Source organism: Zootoca vivipara, chromosome 1 (assembly GCF_965207765.1).
Source record: "Zootoca vivipara chromosome 1, rZooViv2.hap1.1, whole genome shotgun sequence".
NCBI lineage: Eukaryota > Metazoa > Chordata > Lepidosauria > Squamata > Lacertidae > Zootoca > Zootoca vivipara.
In genome coordinates, this window is record NC_142582.1 from 22,013,333 (window position 1) to 22,038,842 (window position 25,510).

Here is a 25,510-nt window from a genome sequence, read left to right on the forward strand (position 1 = left end):
CCAAGCCTGTACACAAGCTGTTCTCATCTGCAGGGAAAGTGGCTCTCAGCCATTAGCAAGGGCTTCCTAAATGTTTTCAGACTCGTTCTTGAGCACCTATGAGGTTTATATATATGCCAATTTAAAAGCAAAAGCTGAGATTCAGGATCTGGTACCATATTTTTGCACAAGGCAGCTGGATTCCTTTGCTAACACCTGGAAAGTGGAATTTGGTCTGCCAAATTAAAACTAGCCACGTAATCCGGCGAGCACGTGATACGAAACAAAGGACTCCTGTGATCTATGAATGTGGCAAGCGCTATGGAAACCCAGATTCCTGATGCTGTCGCCATACCTGCTTAAGTTGGATTTCTGAGTTGACATGGACGTCACAGATCTCACAATGAAATGTTTTGTTCTGCAGTCCTGAGCCCACAGTGACATTCTGAGCCTTCAGCCTGGATCCTGGTCTAGGGTAAGACTTGATTGGACCGGCACCATTCCGAGCCTCGACCATTGTCTTGTGCTTGGAACCTGATGAGCCACATTGCAAAAGCGTCAGAGATGGTTTCTCCCTTAAATGAGCAACTAAACATTTTCAGCCATAATAGCATTTCCATCACTTTCCATATTTACACATAGGGTAGATATGAAGGAAGGGCTTTGCTTTTTTTTGTTACCTGCCCAAAGGCTTTTTTCCTTGTTTTTTTTGCAAGTGAACAATATCTTCTTACAAGCAGTAACAAAACAACACCCCGGCCCCCAAACCCAGGAGAGACTAAAACAATGGAAACTTAACACATCAACATGGAAAGCCAGTATGGAGATGACTATGTTATATACAGGTAAGTATAATTGCATCTATGTATTTAATCCATCCTTTTAATCAAGAAGTCCATATTTATCTCCTTGGCTTGTGTAAGGAATCGTGTAGGTTGTTGGAATTTCATGAGAAATGGAATTTCATGAGAAAACCAGAAACCAAGGACGAAACTACATGAGGGTTGGAGATCCCAGTCCTCCTGAGTTTGACTCAAAGTGCTTAATGTAGGGGGCAAAGGGGAATCAGTAGGCAGATATGTAGCTGCTGGACCATTTCCTCCCATCATTTGATTCTCCCATGATCTTCCATTTCATAGATTCATAGAATGGTAGGGTTGGGAGGGACATGGGGTCATCTAAGTCCAACTCACTGCAATGCAGGAATCTTTTGCCCAATGTGGGGCTGAAAACCACAACCCTGAGATTAATAGTCTCATGCTCTACCAACTGAGCTATCTCCATTTCCCCCCATTCATCCCACATTTGGCTCCATGACTGGAAATAAGCTTTATGGAGGAAGGAAGTCTCTCTGGGGAGATGTGGCAGAGAATTGGTGCAGAAGGAAAAGACCACCCACTCCCTGGCCATTAATTCTCCTGTTGCAGTCCACATTACTCTCAACCAGCAATTTTGTGTCTGGGAAACACCAATGGTGCTTCTAGGGTTCCAACAACTTTCAAGTTATGCAAGCAGCTTCTGTTGACCAGAAAATGATGAGACTGCATGAGAAAAGGCACACAGGACTTTTGTTCTGCAGTTTGATACCATCATGAGGGAAACAGAAGGAACACATGGCTTCTTGTTATTGCTCTTTTTTAAAAGAAAGAAAAAAAACCAAAGACACAAAAACACTTTGAGGTATGAGAGTCACAGGTATAATTATATTCTCCCGCAGAAGCAATAGTAGGTCTTTAAAATCTATATTCTTTCAGTTACCTGGTTTGTTTCATCTACTTAAAACCACTTATGCATTACTTTTTCTTATGCATGAGTGGTATTAGCTCACAAAGGCTTCTGCCACAATAACATACTTATACCTAGTTAAAACACTGGGGAAGGGGAAGCATAAGGTTACCAGATTTTTTTTCAATGAATCCGGGGACACTATAAATAAATACTACACTTTTGGGACATTGGTGTTGCAGCGATGGCGGTGGCAGAGGGGTGACCACCACCTTGACCTCAACCGCCATGTTTCCCCTTTCTCCAAGGCTTCTATCTCCTTTCTCCATGAGCCTGGGCAGCCTGGCAGAGTGGCTGGGGCAACCCAGTCAGATGGGAGCGATATAAATAAAACAATGGGCATGGTAATGGTAGTAAGATTAATGGAATAGGACGTCTCTATTTTCATCAGAGAAACGTTGGAGGGTACTGCATATGAGGTGGACCTCAAAGGTTCTCCTTGAAATGTGAAATCGTGAAAACTGCCTTCTGATTTTGTGTTCTGCAACAGCATTTACTGAAGTAAGAGGGCGAAATACAGATCCCAGGAAGTTGGGCGAAACCATCAGTCTGGGCAACAAGGGCATTCACAGGAAATGGCAGCACTAAGCACACAGTAGATGCCTATTTCTGTATAACCAGATGATTAAGAGCTTTAATAAAGAACAGAATTTATGCATCCTGTGTTGTCTGCAGACAGGAATCTAGTAATTGCCACTGTATATTTTACATAAAACACCCTCTCCATTAAAAAATAAATAAAGAAGAGGCAAATAATTATTACATACACCACCATATCTAAATGCCAATTATATGAACTTCTTTCAGCCCCCCCCCCTCCCCTCAATGATGCATTTAGTTATTTCTGGTAGATACTCACCTGTGTTATGTGCTTCTAGCTGTGATAGGGAGTTCACAGCCACTTTGCATAATGAGCAGTAAAGCAGTTTTTTGGCTTTCTCCTCTTCTGATTCAGAAATGGCATTAGTAGTCCCATTTGTGCTTTTGGAAGAAGCTGATGTTGAGGGTGTAGATGTTGTTGCTACCGCTGCAGATGTGACAAGCACTGCTGCAGCTCCAAGCTCAGGTATAAAAGAGACCACATCAGCATTTGGAAGCTGACTAGAGCCATTCACGGTCAGGTTTGCCTTATCTTCTGAAAGAGAGAGAGAGAGAGAGAGAAATAATATTAGGCTGCCAGGTTGTCCTGTAATTCAGATGATGGTACGAGAACCAGACATGACCAGTGTTTTAGGGCCCTATCTCAGGCAAATTCAGTTGAGTTCACACTTAAAGGACAATCGACCAAAACTGCAATTTTCTGAAGCAACATGTGAACTGTAATGCAGCTCCTCTGTTGGAATCTGCAAGCGATGTTGTTTTCCAGCCAATCAGCGTTTACAAGAATCAGAGAAAGGTGCACATAAAAACGAAAGTATTAGTGGAAAAAAATGCATTATATTAGGGGAAGTTGCTTGCAAAAAACGCACACATTAGGCAAAACTGCATTCAAAAAGGTGTTTTTAGGATCCTAAAATATGGATGAATTTTCAAATTGCTGCAGAGATGTGGAGTAAACAATACTCACTGCAGTCAACGGAAGGCAACCAACCATGCCGTGGCCCCACCCCCCAATCTCTCTCCCCCAACCAACCCACGCGACGCTGACACAAAAACCTTGCACAGAGGTAAAGGAATGAAAGTTTACTACCACCCACTGTTTTCTTTCTCCTCCAATTCCCACCACTCTTCTCCCCCAACCTCACACTGGCCATAACATTAGGGTCTCACATTGACCTGTTAAAAAGTCTCTGTGAACTGAAAGCAGAGATGCTGTATGTGCTTGTTACCCCCCCCCCCCAATATATATCTTGTGGCCAGATTCTGATGAGTAGGCACTGGGAGAAAGGGGGTTGGAGACTGGCTTGGAAGAAGGAATCCGTGAACTGGGTGTGAGACAATAGAAGCAGGAGAAGCTTGAGGATTGGAGAGTGAAGAAGAGATGCAAGAGGAAGGAGAGAATGCCACCCAACAAAGAGTCTTCACAAGCATTTAAACCATGGGTAGGCAAACTAAGGCCTGGGGGCTGGATCTGACCCAATCGCCTTCTAAACCTGGCCCACGAATGGTCTGGGAATCAGCATGTTTTTACATGAGCAGAATGTGTCCTTTTATTTAAAATGCATCTTTGCTTTATTTGTGGGGCCCGCCTGGTGTTTTTACATGAGCAGAATGTGTCTTTTTATTTAATATGCATCTCTGGGTTATTTGTGGGGCATAGGGATTCATTCATTTCCCCCCAAAAAATATAGTCCGGCCCCTCACAAAGTCTGAGGGACAGTGGACCGGGCCCCTGCTGAAAAAGTTTGCTAACCCCTGTAAACCATGGCTGGGGAAACCTGTGGCTGCTGCTGGATCCCACCTCTCATCATCCCTGACAATTGGCCATGCTAGCTGGAGGGGTTTGCTGATGGGAGCCACAAGCCAACAACAGCTAGAGGGCCCAGGTGAGCCACCCTAATTTAAACCTTTTATTTAGTTCTTCAGCATAATTCCCCATTTCCCTTACTCACATCTTCCTCCCCTCCTTCTGTTTCCACTCCTTGTGTTAATTATTAGATAGGGAGCTCCTCAAAGTGGGGGTTGTTTGTTGCTGTTGTCGTATTTTTCATTATGAAATGCTGTGGACATTGATGGCAGTATATAAACAATAGCCCCCCCTTTTTTAAAAAAGCCATGTTATAAAGCCATGAGTATAACCCAGTGACAGGAAACTTGCAAGGGATGAATAAATTATTACCATGTTTTCAGACAGAGTTTGACAAAACAATCATGACACCTCTGATATAATTTAAACAAAGAAGTGAACACAATCAGGCACCTACTAAGTAATACTCGGCTTTTGTGAAAGATTGGAGAACTGTTTTTCCTGCTTTCCTAATCTGGCACATTCAAGAGATGCAAGGTTATAAAAAACGGAAGCAGCAGCACATCTTATTTATCTGTACAGGGGAGTATTTTAACAACACGACTGTTTACCACTTCTATAGCATCGTTCAGGGTAAAATGAGTGGTGACTAGGAAAGTTGTCCCTAGTTAGCTTTGACACCCTGTCACCCTGGGCTCACGATCCTGGTGTGTTTCCACAGCAGGCTGCAATCCACCTCATCCTCACTCCTTCCTTTGACAGCTCAGCAAAGCTCAGGAGCATGCCTTTCATTAGTTTTGCCATTCGCATAAAAGAGGTACAGACTTCTAAAGCACCTGCAGACAGCACCTACTGGAATATATTTCTCAAGAGTGCACTATATTCTCCCTTTGTTCTTGTATCGAAATTTGAACAAGCTGTTGCAAAAAAAGCTTTGACAGTTCCGGGAATCCTAATGCTATGGTAACAATAGCACTTCTGAGGAGGGAAGGAGTTTTTTGTTTTTTTAAAGTTTTTATTAAGGTTTTTTTATATGTTACAAAGCAAACAAAACGATCTGGTCACAAATGGACATGGGAAATATTTAGTTTTGGCACTGTTCTTGTATTCCTTAAGCAATGAACAGAGGAAATATTTGTTTTGTGATCGATTTTTCAAATGTTGAATGTATTTTTCCCTGCATAGGGTAGATATGTAAACTCCTTTCTCATTCTTATTTATTTATTTTATTTTAAAATAATAACTCCATTTATGCTGAAGTCTTGAGGAAAAAATCCCTCTAATTAAGTATAACTTTAGGCTGAATATGACAAAAGCTGTTGTCTCTTATGTTATTGGACTCATTGTCCTGAAGTAGTTTTCATGCATTTATTAATAGTTTGCTTGTGTATACTACTATACACAAGTATAGTACTCTTCGTGGAGTCACGAAGAGTCGGACACGACTAAACAACTAAACAACAACAACAACAACAACCATATTTATGCTGTGCTTTTTTGTACAAAAGTGAGATACAGGCCATCATATTTTGATTCCCCTACCAACCCTTATTTCTTTATTTTATTTATTAGATTTATATACTGGCCTTGGTCATAACATCTCAGGGCAGTTCACAGAATAAAATACAGAATAAAAACAAATAATTAAAACAAAACAGCAAAACAATACCCCCTTTCCCACAGGCACATTTAAAAGACTGTAGGGTATTAATCACCCCCAAGGCCTGATGGAAGAGGAATGTTTTCGCCTAGTGCCTAAAAATATATATTGAAGGTGCCAGGCGAAACTCCCTGGGGAGAACATTCCACAAATGGGGAGCCACCACTCGATCTCATGTCGCCACCCTCCAGACCTCATGTGGAGGAGGCACATGAAGAAGGGCCTCAGGAGATGATATCAAGGTCAGGGTAGGTTCATATGGAGAGAGTCGGTCCATGAGGTATTGCGGTCCTGAGCCATTTAAGGCTCCCCTCTGCCTGCAACCCTTCACCCTTCTCTACTGAATGTGTAAATAACTCCTAAATAGTTAATAAAAATAAAAATGACACCATAAAAATTAAAATGTATGACATTTTATGAATGTTCAATACTCTTGAGTTATAAGAAATTAAAAATTAAGAACAGTGCACATGGCCATTAGTGGCAAGACAAGATGGTGTTAAATGTGATACTTTCCTATGGCCCCATCACCATACATATACACACCCCTGACCATTTGGTCCATTCATGACCAACTCTGGGGTTGCGGCGCTCATCTCGGTTTACTGGCTGAGGGAGCCGGCGTACAGCTTCCAGGTCATGTGGCCAGCATGACAAAGCCGCTTCTAGCGAACCAGAGAAGTACACGGAGACGCCGGTTACCTTCCCGCTTGGAGCAGTACCTATTTATCTACTGTACTTGCACTTTGAGGTGCTTTCGAACTGCTAGGTTGGCAGGAGTTGGGACCAAGCAACGGGAGCTCACCCCCTCACAGGGATTCGAACTGCCAACATTCTGATCGGCAAGCCCTAGGCTCTGTGGTTTAACCCACAGCGCCACCCGCGTCCCATTCCACATAAACGATACCTTTTCACATTTCCAGAATGATGTAGAAGTGAAGCCGAATTAAAACCACAGTGTAAGACTTAGGCCTCAATTTGAGGGTCTTCAAGCGGTGGTTTGTTTTTGTGTGTTTTTTTAACCAGTTAGTTATTGATGCTCTGGGAAAGGGTACAATGGGGGGTGGTTTTTAAAAATCACTTTAAGGAGCTGTATGACTTTTCCCCACAAGCCTTTGGGGTGCTCTGGAAGGCTAATCAAATGAAATAAATAATTAATTCCAGACAGAGAGTGAAATTTATATATTTAACATACAGAAAAAATTCTGTCAGTAACTTTCAGTAAAAGGTTTGGGGTTGACACTTTAGATACCTGGCATATCTGAAACAAAATTTAAATTGACGTTTCTTTTTTCCCTACCTGTTCAAAATGCATTTCTTTCTCCGAAACAAAATAAGGCAACTGAAACTTCGGAAAAGTAGTCAATTAGCTGACAGTCACAGAAGACTGGGTTGTGGACCAACCGTCTGAATACTAAGGAAGAAACTGTTCTAGTTTAGAAGGCTCCCTACCCCAACCAAATGTTTTTAAGGTTCAGGATCACTCAATTGCGAAATTAATTATTATTATTATTATTTGAAGGGCAGGATTAATAATATATACCATAAATGGCAGAAAGAGGGTAATTAAAAAGTTGTTCAAGGACATATTTTTTAATTTCAGTTCTAAAGGCTTCCTGTCCTGAATTTCATTATCATTAAACACACACACACACACGCACATGCACAAACAAAAACACTGCACCACATTACTCCTTGACATTCATTAAGACAAAGTTAGGCAGATTTGATAAGGAATTTTAGAACAATTCTTTTTTCTGCTTTACTGCCCCATTTTCTAAATAATGAGAAACTAATGGGTGTCACTCAGAGTAGCAACTTCCTAAATGGTTGCGCATTCTATTGAGAAATGAGGCTTAAGAGGGGGGAAAGGGAAAAAAGAACCATGGGGATGGTGCAGAAAATAGAATAACCCTGTAGACCTGCATGCAAATCAGCTTGGAGCAGAACACCTCTTAACTCTTTCCGTAAAACATCTTTCCATTCACTTCTCAACCAACTCAAGCTGATGCAAGCCAGTTAAGGAGTTTATACCTGCCACAAATTTAAAGGTGGAGGTCATATTCTGATAGTGCTCAATCAGAGGCTCAAACAATGGCTAATGCATGTTCAGATGGGGGAGAGGGGCCTGGGAAGAAGAACTGGTCAGAGGTGCCATTCTTCTTCTCAGCGGATGAAGGGGCAAAAAGAGATCAAGGCAACCACTGTGGGGATTGCAAATCTAGCAGCTTATCCTAAAATGTGAGAATAATCCTGATTTACCTTCCAAGTCCCGGACTGCAGAATCCGGGACCGGCAGCCGTGTGACACTTGAAGTTGCGTCAACGTAACTTCCGGTGTCGCCCCGCCCATCTATGGGCACCAAAAATGGCCGCCGCCGACACCGGAAGTCACGTCTACGCACTTCCGGTCATGTGTAGATGTGACTTTTGAAGCCGGCGGCGGCCATTTTTTGTGCCCATAGAAGGGCAAATCAGAAAAAAATGGCCGCCGGCAGGAGAAAATAACGGAGAAAAACGGGAGACGAAGTGATACGGGGAACCACTGGGAAAAGGTAAGTAAAAACAGGGGTTTCCTGGGGAAAACAGGGTACTTGGCAGCTATGAATCCTGAGAATAATCACATACGATCTAAAAGACTGGCGGGGGGGGGGGGGGAGATACTGAACGTTTACCAAAGTTGCACCTTAATAATTTATCCAGATTACTTTCCCAGCTATTGTGAAATGCCTGTGGAACAACAGGAGCACTTATTGTCCCAGGTGATGCAAATAAAAGGGAGCACATATATATGTGTGTGTAAGCAAGGTGTGTGAGAGAGAGCCGGGGGGGGGGGGCAGGTGGACAGATAAAATCTGGAATTAAAGTGTGGAATTGAAATTCTGAGAGCAGAAAGCCCAATGTTAATCTCTTAAATTGTCAGTTATGATTTGGGATGAAAGCCGCTTTCCCTTTCGGTCTGCTCAGCCAATGCCCTGTGCCCTTTTGAGGGAAGGAAAAAGTGGCATCTGATTCTCATGCAGAAGTGCTGGTTGCCTCGCAAAGGACTGGGAGCTGGTGCTCAGAAGAGGAGATGCTTCCCTTCAACATGGGAACAGGGACTCCTGCAATGTCCTACTTTTAAAGTTGTTTTTGGTTTTTTGGTTTTTAAAAAACCTGTACACACCACCCCAACATTCTGTGCCACAGTGGAATTGACCTCTTTTTTTTCAATAGTGAATATAAAAGCAAGGACCGTCAACCCATTTTCCAGATGGTAAATACATTTTCTCAACAAATTAGAATGAGTGCTCCATAGCATTAGTAGCTGAGGAAATAATCTGAAACTGAAACTGTAGTAGGGTACTGAACTGGGGTATTAGTTGAAGGCGTAGTACCTCTGGTGGGCGACACCTTCTGGGGTAATCCATCCACCTTTGGTCCCCACCCTGCTCTCAGCTCCACCTATGGTTCCTAGAAGTTGTCAGGATGCCACAGTGGCCACATCCTGGGAACAGCTTCAACTGGCCAGCTAAACCAGGTGAGGGTAGGTGATAGGTCTCAAACCCTGGGTGAGCTAGGGACTTCCCTTGCATGCGAAGACAGGCTCCGGAAGATTGAGTGGACAGGACCAATAGTGGGTGCCATGGTCAAGAAGGCAGTCTCTGCACTTATCGTAGAGGGAGGGAGGGGGCTCCTCAACTTGGGAAGGTAGCCCATCTAGGAGAAGGAAAGCTCTGGTCCTAAACCTCTGCTCCCTATATTTGGGATAAGAACAGGCTAAGGACTAAACCCTACAGAAATCCAGAATGGAATCCCTAAGCTTTGTACACCTCCTTCTGTCAACTCCTGCAGTTCAGCTGGTGCCAAACATATTCCTCTGCTTTCCCATAGACCATATCAGTGACGCTGAGAGAGGAGTCCTGTCATCTGGGCAGCCCCGGACCGCAAGACACAAATATAAAATTAATGTAATTAATTAATTAAAACTTCAGTGCTGCTAACACAGAGTTTTGTCTTCACCTCCAGAGGAGCACTCCGTTGTCTCTTGAGACGGGCGGATGCCAACAGCATAAAAAATATTGCAGAGTCCTAGAAAAAGAACTGTTAGGACTAAATATTGAAATCTCACAACTAAGCCCAAGTTGACACCACTGAGACAAGATCATAGGCAAGAGAGGCTCAAAGGGAGCAATAGGCCCCACATTTATATTCTGAGAAGCATATATTGTTCTCTTTTATGTAAAAAAACACATTTGCATTTATTTTCTTATCCTTTTATATCACAAAAGGAAGATACAAAAATGTGGAATTCAAATTTGTGACCCTCCAACTCTGAAGTATATTTGTTTTGATTTAGAATGTGTGATCAAAGGATCCTTATTTTCATTTGATAAGTAAACAGGTGCAGTTTTGAGTAGCTGGGGCACTCATCCTGTTCAGTAGCTCACGAAGCTGAGTATCTTGACTATTTAATTTGGTTTGTTCTGCCCGGAGAGAATTTGTGAATGTATGTGCACATGTGTTACGTGTCTTTATTGTAGGAGTTATTTTTATCATCATCTTCACACAGCTAAGATTGGTTTTGTGGGGTATAAATTAAAACTGAATTACTAATTCTTGGAGCTACCTCTTTTGCTTCCTTCCATCAGCCTTCAGTTCCTAAGGCTGTCGGGGACATTGAATTTGGGGGGGGGGGGAGAGAGAGATGGCTGCTTTGAATTTCTGAGCAAGTGTGGCTGAAGATACTTTCTTAAAACCATCTCCACTCCATGGGTAGGTGGTCCCATGTGGTTGTCTGTCCAAGTTGCAAGTTTCAGTTTGGTACATGATCACTTGTACATCATCCCTGAACCAATTGGGCTAGTCACTAACTCTAAGGCTGGATCTACACAGATATAAAAACGCTATGAAAATGGTATGAAAAACCCCCGCTATAATATATATATATGTATATACAGTATGCAATTTGCCATTGAGCTCTACATTGCCATCTGGTGTCACCTTTTTATAATGCACTTATAATGTTATAAATGCAAGCTGTGTAGCTGAGTCCTAACATTAAGCTCAGTCAGTGTTTCTCAACCAGTGTGCTTCCAGATGTTTTGGGACTACAACTCCCATCATTCCTGACCACTGGTCTTGCTAGCTAGGGATGATGGGAGTTGTAGTCCCAAAACATTTGGAGGCACACTGGTTGAGAAACACTGAGCTAAGTCACTATCCAAAGCACAATTTGTGAAGTGCAAAACATTTCTTCTCAGGGTCCACATTTAAGCTGGCATTTATAAATAAAGGCAAGAGTCATGCGGGGTAAGAATATATTTCAAAACATCTACTTAATACAATTCAAAAAGAAATAGCAGCCTGTTTCGTTCCACTGCATGTGGAACTAATGATGCCTCTATGGTCTACTCTATAAGGGACTGTAATGTTCCAGGACTATTCATGAGGTTTACCAAGGTTTACTGGTTTATGCAGAAAGACCAGAGCACGGCTTCCCACTAGATTCTGCTGTCAACATTACCAAGCAAGAGTTTGAGAAATGTGCTATAGGGAGCACCTATGGCCTTGTTTACATGGCTATTTGCTTCCAAATATCTGCAGAAGAGTCAGAGGTTATTTGCTGCAGGCTTATTATTGTGAATAAACACCAGAGTGTCCTGGGGCACTGGCTACATAGGCAAGACCCCCAGCCCTCTTGCTCATTATTCTGAGCCACTCTGGGGCATCCACACTGATCCAGTGACAGGGGCATATGTGTGAAAGTAATCCATTCCACACATATACGTATCCCCCGCTGGATGAGGAACCATGCCTCTAGAAGGATGCTGTGTTTATGAACCCTGGCACTAAATCCCTGTATACAGTGCTCAGGGCTGGCTCTGTGTGTGTGTGTGTGGGGGGGTGCTGTCTTTAAGTATCAGTTGAAATTAGCAGCCCTCTCAGCTCTGATCACCTATTTGGCAGCTGTGGAGCGAGGGGGTTCTCAATTTTGTACCACCTTTCCCTACTATCAGGAGAAAGGGAAGCAGCTCACTGGGTTTCACAACACTGGCCATCAATTGGTTCACAAGCAGATGAAGTTTTAAATGCTCACAGCAGTGCCATGAGCAGACCCACTGTTGAGTGTTCATACCTTTAGATCACAACCAGCATGTATTTTTCTTCTTCTGGTTGCCGTATCAAAGAGCTGGCATTTCCCTCCAGGAAGCTAGGTGACTCTCTGCAAGTTGTTACCGTAGATTATAATTCACTACAAATGTAGATAACTTCATCACTGGGATGAAGTCTGGATTCCATCCACCTTTGCATACCTCGGTTGACTATGCCACATTTGAAAGCTTAACTTATCCCAGGATGAAAACAAGACAGTCAAGGAGCTATCCGACGGCTCTGTTTCTCCACTTCACATCACTTTTGATAAAAATGATTTTCTCTTACAAACACAAGTGACTAAGGTTATCATCTCCATCTCAATATAACTGACAGTGTTAACAAGCTCAGAGCATGGAGCCACAGACAAAGCAGGATTTGATTGATGCCACTTGGAAGCCCAAAGGCAGGACTGTCACACCATCTCACCTCCTGCACACAGTTGAAACCCACCATTTTGATGTTGGATCTTAATGTAGACAGGGAAGCTGGTCTATTGCCACATCTCTACCGGGCAATTCCATCTTTGCTTGTCCTCAATCACAACCTAAATGGTTCAGCTGGACAATGGATATGCCGGTCAAACTGTACAGGGAATGTGACCGTCTGTTTTAACTGATCTGTTTCCGTTTTCAGAAAAGACAGCTTTGTTAATGATATTTCTTGTCATATTGAAATACACACTGAATCCTTGGTGGCAGCACTAAGAATGGATGATTCTGATAATGATAATCATATGGTCTAAGTAGAACTCTATGACTTTACACAGGAGGGTGAAATAAGCCTGGAGGGAAAAGTGGTCTGGTTTTGCTTTTTGTTTTTGCAATCGGAGACTTGAATTAAGCTGCAAAACGTATATTGAATCTTATTCTCCACGTGTGTGGTTTGAAGAAAACAGGGGCTGTATCCAGTTGAACAGTTACACTAGTGTAATGACCATCACGTGCTCTCTAAAAGTGCTCCAGGGAGGTTGCAGAAACCCCCAGAATAGATTTAGGGGACACGTGACAAGCATGTGTGGAGAAGAAGTTACATTGGAGATCTAAAAGTTGCTAGTGCAACTCCCTAGCTGAACACAGTCCATCGGTTTTGCTCTTCACAAAATATTTATCAACACCGTAATGGATAGGAAGCATGCAGTCAGAATCTCACCCAAAAGAAGAAGGAGAAGCAAAGAATGTATAGAATGAAAATTGACCTGATTTGTCAGAGATGCTGGCTGGGACTGGTGTAGCAGAGCAGTTCGCATTAGCCTTTGCGCTGTCCTTGGAAGCACCAGCTTTGGGTCTATTTTTCGTTGCTTCTAGTGCTTTGACCTTCTTGGCATGTTTACTTCCTTTGTAGTGGGCCTCGGCCTGGCTCTACAAAGGAGAACAAATCAGGCTCACACTTTGCACTTCATATCACTTGACGGATGACAATGTAGAGAGAGAGAGAGATAAAAAGTTATACAACTTTCAATAATAGGCACCACATTTCTTTGCCTGACAAGTTTTCGTAGCACTTTATATTATTGATCTCGCTTTTTAAAAAATGTATTCAGGAGATAAATATTAACAGAGATATATTTTTTTTAATGCAGAACATTAAGAGGAAAATATATCAAATTTAGAAAATGCATATTAGTCTGATTGCTAAGGCTGCAGTCCTAAACAGAGAGAAGTACCGAAGCCTACAAAAATCAGTGCACATAAGTGCATATAATGCATACACTTGTTGTGCATGGTGGTCTTTATCTTCTGTGTACCCCAGTACAGCTTGCAGGCCTTTCAATGTGAATGCACTTGGCCAGCCACATATTATGTCCTTCTATGTGCGTTGAACTCACCTTTCCTTCCTAAGGTTCTGCACTCCCGGGCTTGCAGAAAAACAACAACAGGAGGTTTTATGGAACCTCCATTGAGGCACCTTATGCGGTTGGTAGATTTCATTCATTTTGGGAGCTGGCAAGCTGTGTAGGCCTGTATACCAACATAAGGCTACAAATAGTTAAATGTAAAGGGACCCCTGACCATTAGGTCCAGTTGTGACCGACTCTGGGGTTGCGCGCTCATCTTGCATTATTGGCCGAGGGAGCCGGCGTATAGCTTCCAGGTCATGTGGCCAGCATGACAAAGCCGCTTCTGGCAAACCAGAGCAGCACATGGAAACGCCGTTTACCTTCCCGCTGTAGCGGTTCCTATTTATCTACTTGCATTTTGACGTGCTTTCGAACTGCTAGGTTGGCAGGAGCTGGGACCAAGCAACGGGAGCTCACCCCATCACAGGGATTCGAACTGCTGACCTTCTGATCAGCAAGCCCTGGACATCACTACAATGCCAGCAGGTGTGTTGGGGTTTATTAAGACTATGTGATTCATCAATTTCTCATGGGCATGAGAGTGCTGATGAACACACACTGATAGGGTTGCCAGACTCAATAGAGGACAGGACTTCTGTGCCTTTAATTGCCCTGCTCTCTTTTGAGTCTGGAAACCTTAAAGAGAAACCAGCAGACCCTCTGTTTAATTTCCAAGCAAAGGGTCTGCTGGTTTCTCTTTAAGGTTTCCAGACTCAAAAGAGAGCAGGGCAATTAAAGGTACAGAAGTCCTGTCCTCTATTGAGTCTGGCAACCCTACACACTGAACTCCCCCATTTGTTTTAACGATAGAAACAGATTCGTTTCCCCACAAGCCTTCATTCCAGGGAGCAGCACTTCATTATTTAATCAGGCAATTAATGGGGGAAATCTTTCTATTAATGGGGGAAAACATTGCTAAAGTCTTAAAGACATAAAATAATTGGATTATTAGTCATACTCAGAGTAGATCCACTAAGTGGGTTTGCTCTGGGTGCAACTTAGTTGGATATCACTCCAACCCCTTATTTCTCAAAATACAGCAATGCTGTAGATTTTGGAGCATATAATGTTCAAATTTAAAAGGTATGGTTCTTTCATAATACTAAGGAAAAAGGCATAATTGCTGGCAAAATTATACATGTCAGGTTGCAATCCTATGGACACTTACCTGGGAGTAAATCTCATTGAACTCAATGTGATTTACTTCTAAGCAAGCATGTATGGGATTGCGCCATACTATACCTCTAACAGGTGTTTGGGGTTTTTTTAAAAAAAAGCCAGACCACTTTAGAGGGATGGCTGCTGTATATATTTATTGGGTGTGTTTTACAATCTTTGAACATTTGTATTCAGCTTCAATCCACTGCCCACTTATATGACAGTAAGCCAAACTGAACTTAATCTGCAATGTGGCTTTCTTCCACATGTATAGAAGACATGCATCGGATTCCAGCTGCTAACTTTATGAGGTTGCTTTTGTGCATTTTGTTTTCCAGAGGTGCACAGTGGCATCAACTGGGTTTGCTTGCTGCATTTCTTAAAAAACAAAGCGAAACCTATAATGGCATTAAAGGGTAAGTGGGGAAACCAGATATTTTCAGTATTAAATGCCCTAGACATTGTTAATATGATAGGAAAATTATCCATTGACCACTGCAACATTATCATAACAAATGTGTTCCTGAAATATTGTTGACTGAGGTGAGAGAGCATTTCCCGATACAGTACATATTTAAACCCAATGTTTACTTAACTTAAATAACACAACATGGACATGCCTGTGCCATTATTGAAGTGTACATATTAACTATTTAAGTTAATATTATAAGTGTAATAAAAACTACCACACAGGACCCCCCCCTGCCATTGGCACATTGATTGGGAATAAACCCCACTCATTTTAGCAGCAGCAACAACAAAATGCTCCCATCTGACATGTTTAGAGGTGGGGCAAACAAGAAATCATGCTTTTCATAAAGGGCACAGAGATATTGCCACAACTTGGCATCTCACATATAGAAATACAATGCAAGAGACATTTCTTGTATCATGCAGATGGTACTGTTAAGAATACCGTGGCCGACATGAATTAGGAAGGTTGCACTTTTGCTCATTGTGTTAAAAGTGAAAGCAAGCCATAAAACCAAGTGCCACAACACCTCTGCTGGGTTCCAAACCCTCTGGGTGTTGTTAAATCTTTGTTGCTATAGGAAGGACAACTGTATTAGTCTCAGTGAAACTAGGTGCCATTGAACAGTCACCTAGGGACATTGAGTAATAACAAAGCCTCGTCACTTGGGTGCAAGTGATGGGTAGGAACAGATGGAACGGAAGGGAAAACAAACAAGTGCATCTGTGTTCAGCAACACAGCCCTCGTGGATCCGCACCAGGAAAAACAGCCATTAAGACCCAGCAGATAGGCTTAAGGTGCATGTGATGCAAAACACCAACTTTTCCACCTGGAAAAGGAATAAAACATACTGTATTTCTATATTGTATTTTTTGGTAAGGGACTGTGCAGAAACTTTAAAAATAAAAATAAAATAAAAGAGTTAGCATGGGGAGGGGGATATCCAGAAACTTAGGATAAATTGTTAAAATATTGGCTACAATATTTATAGCAGAGATGCTAAGGATGACTTCTTGCAAAAGTATACATCCTTTTCATTATTATTAGGCACCACACAAAGAGGGAATCTGATTAATGCAATCTTAAACATGTTTACTTTGAAGTAAGTCCCGCTGAGTTCAACAGGGTATATTTCCAAGTAAGTAAGCTTAGGATTGTACTGTTAATTGAATAATCACTACTTTTACATGTACAGTACTTAAAGAGACACTACTCCATTTAAAGTTAAACCATTTAAAAACAACAATTCACCTTTTGAATTGGTCACTTTGTCTGAGATATATGCTTTTATTAAATATTAACAAGTTGTATGGTGGGTTGTTATTAAAAAGCTTGATGGAGGTTTTGCACCGTCACCATCCTTTACAACTTTATTTTAAAAATATTTTTTTCTTTTGGTAGGGAGGTATTTGAAGTAAACTGTACAATGTGTTTTCTATATTCCTCACATTGCATTTCTGAGCGCCACTACCTATTTTGGAGCTGCTTTTAGTTTTCTAGAAGCTACAGAAAAATAAACCATGTGCTCAATGTACAGAACATTTATACTGCTTCTTTAAGATAAATCCTAGAATGGCTCGGACTAGGGTGTGAGAGGAATAGGAGATAATGCTTTAAATTTTGGATGCAAAGCCTGAGGGGAGAGGTTAGGTCCACTAAGTCAGAGGCAGGGAACCATTTTGGGGGCTGTAGGCCAGGTCCTTTTCAGGGTCTAGCCTTGTGAGCTAGACTGGACAAGTGGGTGGGGCTGCCCACCTGTCAATCACTTGGTGTCAGGTGATTAGGAGCTCTGATTGGAACTTCAAAGCATCCCCCACAGCTAAAGCCTGCTTTCTGCCGGTATTTGGTGTGTGATCTGTGCAGGTTCCCTAGGCTTCCGCTGTACTGCCTTTCATCATGTATGATGCTAGACAATCTGTCATCATATATGATGTCAGAGGGTGGGGTGAGGAGGGGTGGTTTGGAGAAAACAGCCTTAGAGACCAAATTTGAACCCCTGGTGGGCCAACTCTGGTCAGTGGGTCAGAGTTTCCCAATCCCTGCACTAAGTTATTAAAAGTCTTAGGCAGTTCTGGTCAAGAAGACAATCAGTAATCCATACATTACTCAGTTATGTTGCTTAACACTCCTATTATATGCTCAGTGTTCTGTAGGTTTAAATAAACAATTGTTGAGCTTAAGACATGCAGTGTGTCCTGCCACTTTATATGAAAACTATGTCAACAGATGGGGCCTGCTCTGAAGCTATTTCATCTCCAGAAGCTAAATCTACCAGGGAGGATAGAAAGAAATATACCTCCAGGCACTGTGCTAGGGCTTTTTGCGCCCTAGGCTAAATCACCTTCTGGCGCCTCCCCCCCGGCACATGCGTCATGACGCGTGCACAACGCCGCTGACGCCGCTGCATCTCCTCCATAGACGGGAGGGCGCTGAGCTCTCATTTCGGCTTGCGCGCCTCCCACCTATGGAGGGGACGCTGTGAGCTCTTCAGCGGCCGCGGCAGCGAGCGAGCGGCGGTGTCGGCAGCAACAGCGCCCATAGCTGAAGGCTTCGCTCATTGCTCCCGGCACTGGTGGCAGTGCGGCCGGCTGGCGGGCAGGCTCGACAGTGCCCTCTCCATTTCGGCGCCCTAGGCCAAGGCCTAGTTTGCCTAAATGCCCTTTTTCTTTCTTTTTTTGAAAAAATGTGATTTTATTTAAAATGTTTGGAAGATACCCTGATGAAACCATTAAATATTGATATTATCAATTCTTTTGTAGGGAAGTGATCCAAATGCCTGGTGGTCTAGTGGTTAGGATTCGGCGCTCTCCCACATTTCTTCTCTCTCTCCTGTTTCTCCAGCTTCTTTGTCAAAGGGTCGGGGATCTCTCATATTTAAAAAAATGCAGTTTCTCTTGGTTCACTCATTACCTGTGAGGAAGCGGACAGGGGAAGGGTTGGGAGAGCTTGGGCCACCATCTCAGCTGCTGTTCTTATTACCTAAGTATTTTTAATTTATTTACACACACTTATTTATTCTGCCATTTCTCCAAGAAGCTTGGGTTGACTTGCGCACGGTTCACACGACCTAGTTTCCAAGGGCTGAAGCAGCAAGGCCTATGGAAACTGAGAAGCAGGTGTTTTCTGGGGTCAATGGACCTTTCAATTGCCATGACTGTTTGTTAAGCTTTCAAATGGCTACGCAACTTTCAAACAGATAGTGTCCCTTTAATTTTTTGGACTGTAACTATGTTTACTGCATAGCTTGCGCTGCTGAAAAGGCCCAAGGCAAAAAAACCAAAAGACTACGACATGATAGACAGAGGTGTACTGAAGAGAAAGGCTGATATTGGCAATGGGGATGCCTGCAATATCAGTGATAAACCTACTCCTGGCTTTGATTCACTTCATTCCTCATCTACTGTACATGAAACCTGTTGAAAACAAACAAAGTCCAGACATATATTAAACTAGTTATAAACTTAGTTATGAAATATATCAAGCACTTAACCAATGAACACCCAAGTGAGATACTTCAATGGAAAGAAAAACAACAATAACACATGAACAAAATCTTTTAAATCTGAAATCCCCACTACTAGTGAAGATGGCATTAATTCAATGATGGGTTAACAGGAGATCTTTTTATACGTTGTGTTTTCTGCAATATCTCAGTCATATTTTTAAAAGGCTATACACAGGTTTTCAAACGTACTGCTGGGGCATGCAGAACTAACTCCAACTATTGTCACATAGACTGATTTTCATTGGAAAATATATTGCAACTCAATCTACAAAGCGCTGCTTTTTACCTATGATGGTTTCTGTTCTCCAAAGGTAACCATTATCTCAAAGTAGCCTGAGCAACTACAGGATTATATCATAGAATTGTAGCGTTGGAAAGAACCCTGAGCATCATCTAGTCCAGGGGTCCCCAGACTTACCGAGCGGCGGGCCGGTGCCCGCCGCGCCGACCGCGCGGTGGGCCGGACTGCAGGGGAGTGCGCGCGCAGCGGGCCGGAGGGCGGGGGAGTGCGCGCCCGTGCGCATGCGCACACGCACACGGGCGGAAAAAAATCGGCGAAAATCGCTTGTGCGCATGCGTATGGGCCTCCCCCGACCCGGAAGTGCACCAGAAATGACCTCTTCCGGGTCGGGAGAGGCCCGTACGCATGCGCACAAAGGATTTTCGGCGATTTTTTGCCGATTTTTCAGATCGCCGCTGCGCCGCGCGCCGTGAGAGCGGGCGGCGGCAGCGGGCGGCGGGGGTCGTCGCGGGCCGGATTGGAAGGCCGATTGGGCCGCATCCGGCCCGGGGGCCGTAGTTTGGGGACCCCTGATCTAGTCCAACCCCCTGCAATGCAGGAGTCCACTCCAAAATTTGTATTAGGGCTCTTATGGGAAGTAGAACTAGGCAGCAGTTTGGTGTGTGTACTATTGTAAATTCACCAGCCTTTGGTTGTCTTTGTAAGCATCTATATTATTATTATTATTATTACCGGTATTATTATTATTATTATTATTATTTACTAAAATTCACAACATAAAATCACAATATAAAAAACACAAAGTTTTGGGTCTGCTATTTTCTAAATTTGCGGTACACAGAGATACACAGCGGTACACAACCTTTTGATGGGACTTTCAACAGATGGCACCTGCAAACAGGGCCAGACCAAGACATTTTGTTTCCCATGGTGAAAACATTACACCTTCCCGTTCCATGTACTAAAGCCAACTGGCCTTGTAGCTGATTCGTACTTAAACACTGATGATGGGACAACGTCCTCCACCACACCTGAGGAAAGTAAGCTATCTTTGATGGCACAGTTAGGCTGTGGGGCACACAACTTGTCACCAATCCCTGCAAACTCCCCCTCCCCTCCCAGCCACATCTGCCTCACTCTGCCTAATGTTTGGGCTGAACCTACCTACAAAACGAAATCCATAAGGCTGTGCCACACTGTGGGGTGACGACACAAAGGCATTCTACTGTTTCAGCATCTTAGGAGAACATTTGTCCTAATTCAACAGAGGTTCAATAGAGGGCCCATATTCATTTCAGCATTTGACTGTGTTGATGGTTGTTTCTGAGCATTGTACAACCAGTCATCTACCTTGAAATCCCACATTCCATCTCTAGAACATATATTTTGATGTGATGCTTTGTCTAAGCAGGAAACTCAAGAAAAAGGAAGATAGTTCAGTGTTTCCCAAACGTCCCCTCCCATGGACCACTTAAAAATTGCCGAGGGTCTTGGTGGGCCACAACATCATCAGTCTGTTGAGCAAGTGTAATGCACTGTGCTAAATGCTGCATGATTTTAATTGTATTTTAATTGCTTTCTAATTTCATAGATATTTTATTTTGTTGCATTACAAACTGAATTCTATAGAATACAAGAAAACGCAATATAAGAAATTGAAGGCGTGCTAAAATATAATTAAAATTTAATATACATATTTAAAGAGATGGATGCACCATCTTCTCTGTTCATCCATTGATCCACAGGCACTTGAATGACGCTTACAGACCACAATCTGGGAACCCCTGAAATAGTCCATATGAATGTAATTATATTTTGGGGGGGGGATAAATTTTTTAATCATTCTTTTTAATTTGCAAATTTAACAAGAGAAAAGCAAAACAAAAGTACAGTATACCAAGAAATGAACAGCAAATCAAATTTCAGTGTTTTGCTCTCAGTTATTTCCTACTTAGCAATTTGAATTAGGGATTATAAAGGAGCATAAGGAAACTCACTACTGAGAACCTTCTGAGAACATATTTTCAGATGCTTTTAATGGCTTGAGGCATGCACGAGACATTACTTTGAATTCTCTTTATGTACAGATTTCTTTCTTAGCTCTGGATTGTTAAAATTACATGATTTGTAACAGAAGTTTGGGAATTCTTTTAACATTTTAATATGGATGCATGAAGTGCTGCGAACTTTAATTGTAGCTTTCTGTTACCTGATCTTGACAAAATTATATACCCTTTCCCCTTACTGGCTTGCATCAATGAAGGAGCCAGATGGTAAGAGAATAAGCGTAAGGCAACTCATTACTTTGTGTAGTGATGTAATTCAGCAGTACTCTCATTGCACTCAAGGATTATCCTGCACAACAGCAGAACTAGAGCCATGTATTATATTTCAGACAATATTCTTGTTTGCTTTTCTGTCACCAGCCAGCATAGCTGCCCTGCCAGATACAATGACAACAGGCACAACAACACTGCGATTATGAAAAGAGGAGCAGGTGTAATGAAAAATAATCTGACCCACTTTTTTTCCATTTCATGACCCACCTTGCACAGTATATTGTTTGATTTGAATGTGTTTGTATTGTAGGACACAATTTTAGTTTGCTGGGTTTTGCGTGTACTGAAGAAACCAAAACATAATCTCCCTATGCAGACATAAGGACCAACTGTTGTTTGTTTTCACAAACCATGGCTGAGCATTATGTCTGAACACCTAAATCAGGCATCCCCAAACTTTGGCCCTCCAGATGTTTTGGACTACAATTCCCATCTTCCCCAACCACTGGTCCTGTTAGCTAGGGGTCATGGGAGTTGTATGCCAAAACATCTGGAGGGCCGCAGTTTGGGGATCCCTGACCTAAATCATAGTTAAGGATGGCTGCAAAACAAGATCATTTATTTATTTCCCATCTTTTCCTTCCTCCCAAAGTGGCCCAGGGCAACAAACACCAAAGCAAAAGAATACGATTAAAAAATAAAAACAGAACATTTAAAAACATTTAAGAATATCTAGAAACATTTAAAAACTGCCTAATAACCTCACAGCTAGCAGTTTCTTGGTTGCCAGAAACAGCATATTTCAGCCATCAGGTATGTCTTTAAATCCCTCCTCCCATCTGAATAAAGAGTGAGACAAATGCAGCTCACCTGAGAGGGCATTCCACAATAGGGTTAAAATTAACTGGGCAGCACCACATGGCAACAGTGCCAACAAAGCCTCTCCTGCTGATTTCAGGGTTTAGATTGTTGTTACTGGATGAGGTGGTCTTTTAGAAACCTAAGCAAGCTGTTTAGAGTTTTCTGCACCAATACTAACTGCCTGAACTGGGTTCAGTGGCTCACTGGCAGTCAGTGCAGAACTTTCAAGGCCTGTGGCACATGGTACCATTGTGATGCAATGCATTATAGGGAATCATACACACCAAATAAGGTTTTGGCATTCTGAGCATGCTCAGCTTTGTGGCAAACTCTAACCAATCACAAGGAAACACATCATAAAGAAACAGTACTCATGCTCAACACTGCGGTAAAATCAGACCAATCACAGAGAGGCAGCATTGTCTGTACTCATGTGCCTTATAAGGAAACGGAGAGAGGGGAACTAAGCGTTCTGATTGGATGGAGGATTTGAAATGTACAGTATTGGAATGTATATAAACTATATGAAAAGGCGTGTGCTCCAATGTTCTGGGCCCAGTCTTTGTGGAGCAATCCCACTGGATCAAACTTCTGCGCAGAAATAAACTTTGGGCTCCCTTTTTCGTACACACACACACCCTCATGTGATTCTTTGTTCACTCGTGAGATAGGCCAGGCTTTCCTGCAACAATTGGGCTGCACACTCAACCTAGCAGCTGCATTAGCTACAGCTTTTGTGTTATCTTCAAGGCCAGGCCCACATAGAGTGCATTGCAGTAATCTTGCATGAACAACGGAGACCAGGCTATCCCATTCCAGAGAAGGCTGTAGCTGACCTGTGTGAGGCCTCAGCATTTCTAGTCCCAGAAAGCACTTGGTATGCCGGTGGCAAAATGGAATCCAGGAGTGTTCCCAAGACTACAATCCTGCTCCTTCAGGGGAATGCAACCTCTGACAGAACAGGTTGTCCACACAGCAACTGCCTATCCACAGTGCTTGCACCTTACCAGAATTCAGCTTCAGTTTATTGGCCCCCATCCAGCCCCTCACTGCTTTCAGACGCCTGCCCAACATGGGACTCTTTGCCTCAATTTTGTTTGTTTGTTATTGCTACTCTATAACATGTGGTCTGTAATGTCTTACCACTTGAATGTATTCAGGAACTCTGTAATCTATTTTAGGGGTCTGCTTGATACCGTGTTTCTCATATTATAAGACACGTCTTATATTTATTTTTTCCTCAAAAAAACACACTATGGCTTATTTTCAAGGGATGTCTTATTTTTTTCCTCCTCCTCCTGCCGTGGCCGGCATTGCTGCTGCGCTTATCACTATGTCTTATTTTCGGGGTATGGCTTATATTCCTTGAATGCTTAAAAATCCTGCTATGGCTTATTTTATGGGTATGCCTTAAAATATGAGAAACAGGGTATTAGGATTCTTTTTTTCTTTTTTGCATGTACAAAGCCCACACATCAGATATCTCTTTTATCTAGTGTGTTTGTGGATTGGGTATGAATCTTTAACATGGACATGCCATGGACCACTTGAATGAAACACTTGTGTCCATGGACCACAGTTTGGGAACCCCTAGCATAGGCCTGTTATGAACCGCCCTGAGATCTACAGATGAAGGGTGGTAAAATGGTACCTTGGGTGTCGAACGTAATCCATGCTGGAAGACCGTTCGACGTCCAAAACATTCAATAACCCGAGGTGCAATGGGGGGTTGGCAAATTCCATTGAGAAAATGGAGAAATGCGCCTCAGAAGCCGTTCGACTTCCAAGGCGCGTTTGAAAACACAAGCATTCACTTCCGGGTTTTCGGCGTTCGGCTTCCGAATCATTCGGCTTCAGAAATGCTTGAAAACCGAGGTTCCACTGTATACAAATTTAATGAATGAATAAATAATAGACAAAAGCTAGCTGGTTGGACCAACAGGGTTATCTTAGTATAGGACTGCTTCCTAGTTTCACTACAGTGAAATATTAGTCTTATGTGGCTCAAAAGAAACATCGTAGAACCAAACTAGGAAACTACCTGAGGCGCCACAATCCCCAAGGTGCCTGCCTCAGCTACAAAAGCGCCTTGCGGAGAGCAAGCAAGCTGCCATCTTCACTTCTGGAGGAGGCAGGTACAGAAGCAGGTTAGCAGCTCCTTGGCAGTTTTGATATTCCCTCCGTTCCAAGGGACAGGATTGAGAGCATTCCCCCCCCCCCATCTCTACCAGCTGCCTGAGGGCAAAGTCATAGTTGTGAAGGAAAGGAAACAGAGAAGTGACAGACATTTTTAAAAAATGAAAATAAGAGAACAGTCATCCCAGTTAACTCTTGCGTGTTTAAGGTGCTGTTGTTATATAGATCTACACTGGCTCCCAGTATGTTTCTGAGCACAATTCAATGTGTTGGCGTTGACCTTTAGAGCCCTAAATGGCCCCAGTCCTGTTTACCTGAAGGAGCAACTGTACCCCCGTTGTCCAGCCCGGATACTGAGGTCCAGCTCCGAGGACCTTCTGGCGGTTCCCTCACTATGAGAAGTGAAGTTAAAGGGAACTAGGCAGAGGGCCTTCTTGGCGGTGGCATCCACCCTGTGATGTCAAACAGATAAACAACTATTTGACTTTTAGAAGACATCTGAAGGTAGCCCTGTTCAGGGAAGTTTTTAATGCCTGATGTTTTCTTGTGTTTTTAATATTTTGTTGGGAGCCGCCCAGAATGGCTGGGGCAACCCAGTCAGATGGGAGGCATAATAATAATAATGGTAATAAATAATAATAATAATAATAATAATTGCAACAACACACGGGAATTGGGCAGCATTTTAGTTTAAGCAGGGCAGTAAACACCACCAGCTCTACCTTGAGTCATATGAGTTTAAATAAGCTGTGTGTCTTACTCAACTAATGTTAGAGACGGCCTGCTTCATAATGATACATTGCACTAAGTTGGACTTTTATTCCCACTCATTTAAAATATAGAATCATAATTATAAAAATTATATGTATGGAGCCTGGTGCTTGCCTTCCTTAGTTGTAACTAGGTTGGGTAATGGCATGCAGATTAGCCAGTTGCCACCCACTGCTCTTCAAATCTAAGCTCCATAAAATATATGTCTGTTATTCCTTTGATTATTCTGGCCTTTCAGATGCACTCAAAACTTCTGGATGAGGTGGCAGGGGTGGGGGTGG

The 25,510-nt window shown here is 42.7% G+C and overlaps 1 protein-coding gene across 13 annotated transcripts in view; it reads right to left on the bottom strand.

Moving 5' to 3' along the window:
- ZNF385B (zinc finger protein 385B) overlaps positions 1-25,510 on the bottom strand; it is a 194,842-nt gene that overhangs the window by 11,608 nt on the left and 157,724 nt on the right. For 12 of the 13 annotated variants that reach the window (XM_060280543.2, XM_060280536.2, XM_060280547.2 and 9 more), the window contains 3 exons: positions 13,164-13,326; positions 2,624-2,899; positions 335-513 (listed from right to left, as the gene is read on the bottom strand). In XM_060280543.2, the coding sequence (XP_060136526.2) occupies positions 335-513; positions 2,624-2,899; positions 13,164-13,326 (618 nt within the window). The remainder of the gene's footprint in view (positions 1-334; positions 514-2,623; positions 2,900-13,163; positions 13,327-25,510) is intronic. The other variant, XM_060280541.2, reaches the window with a different exon arrangement.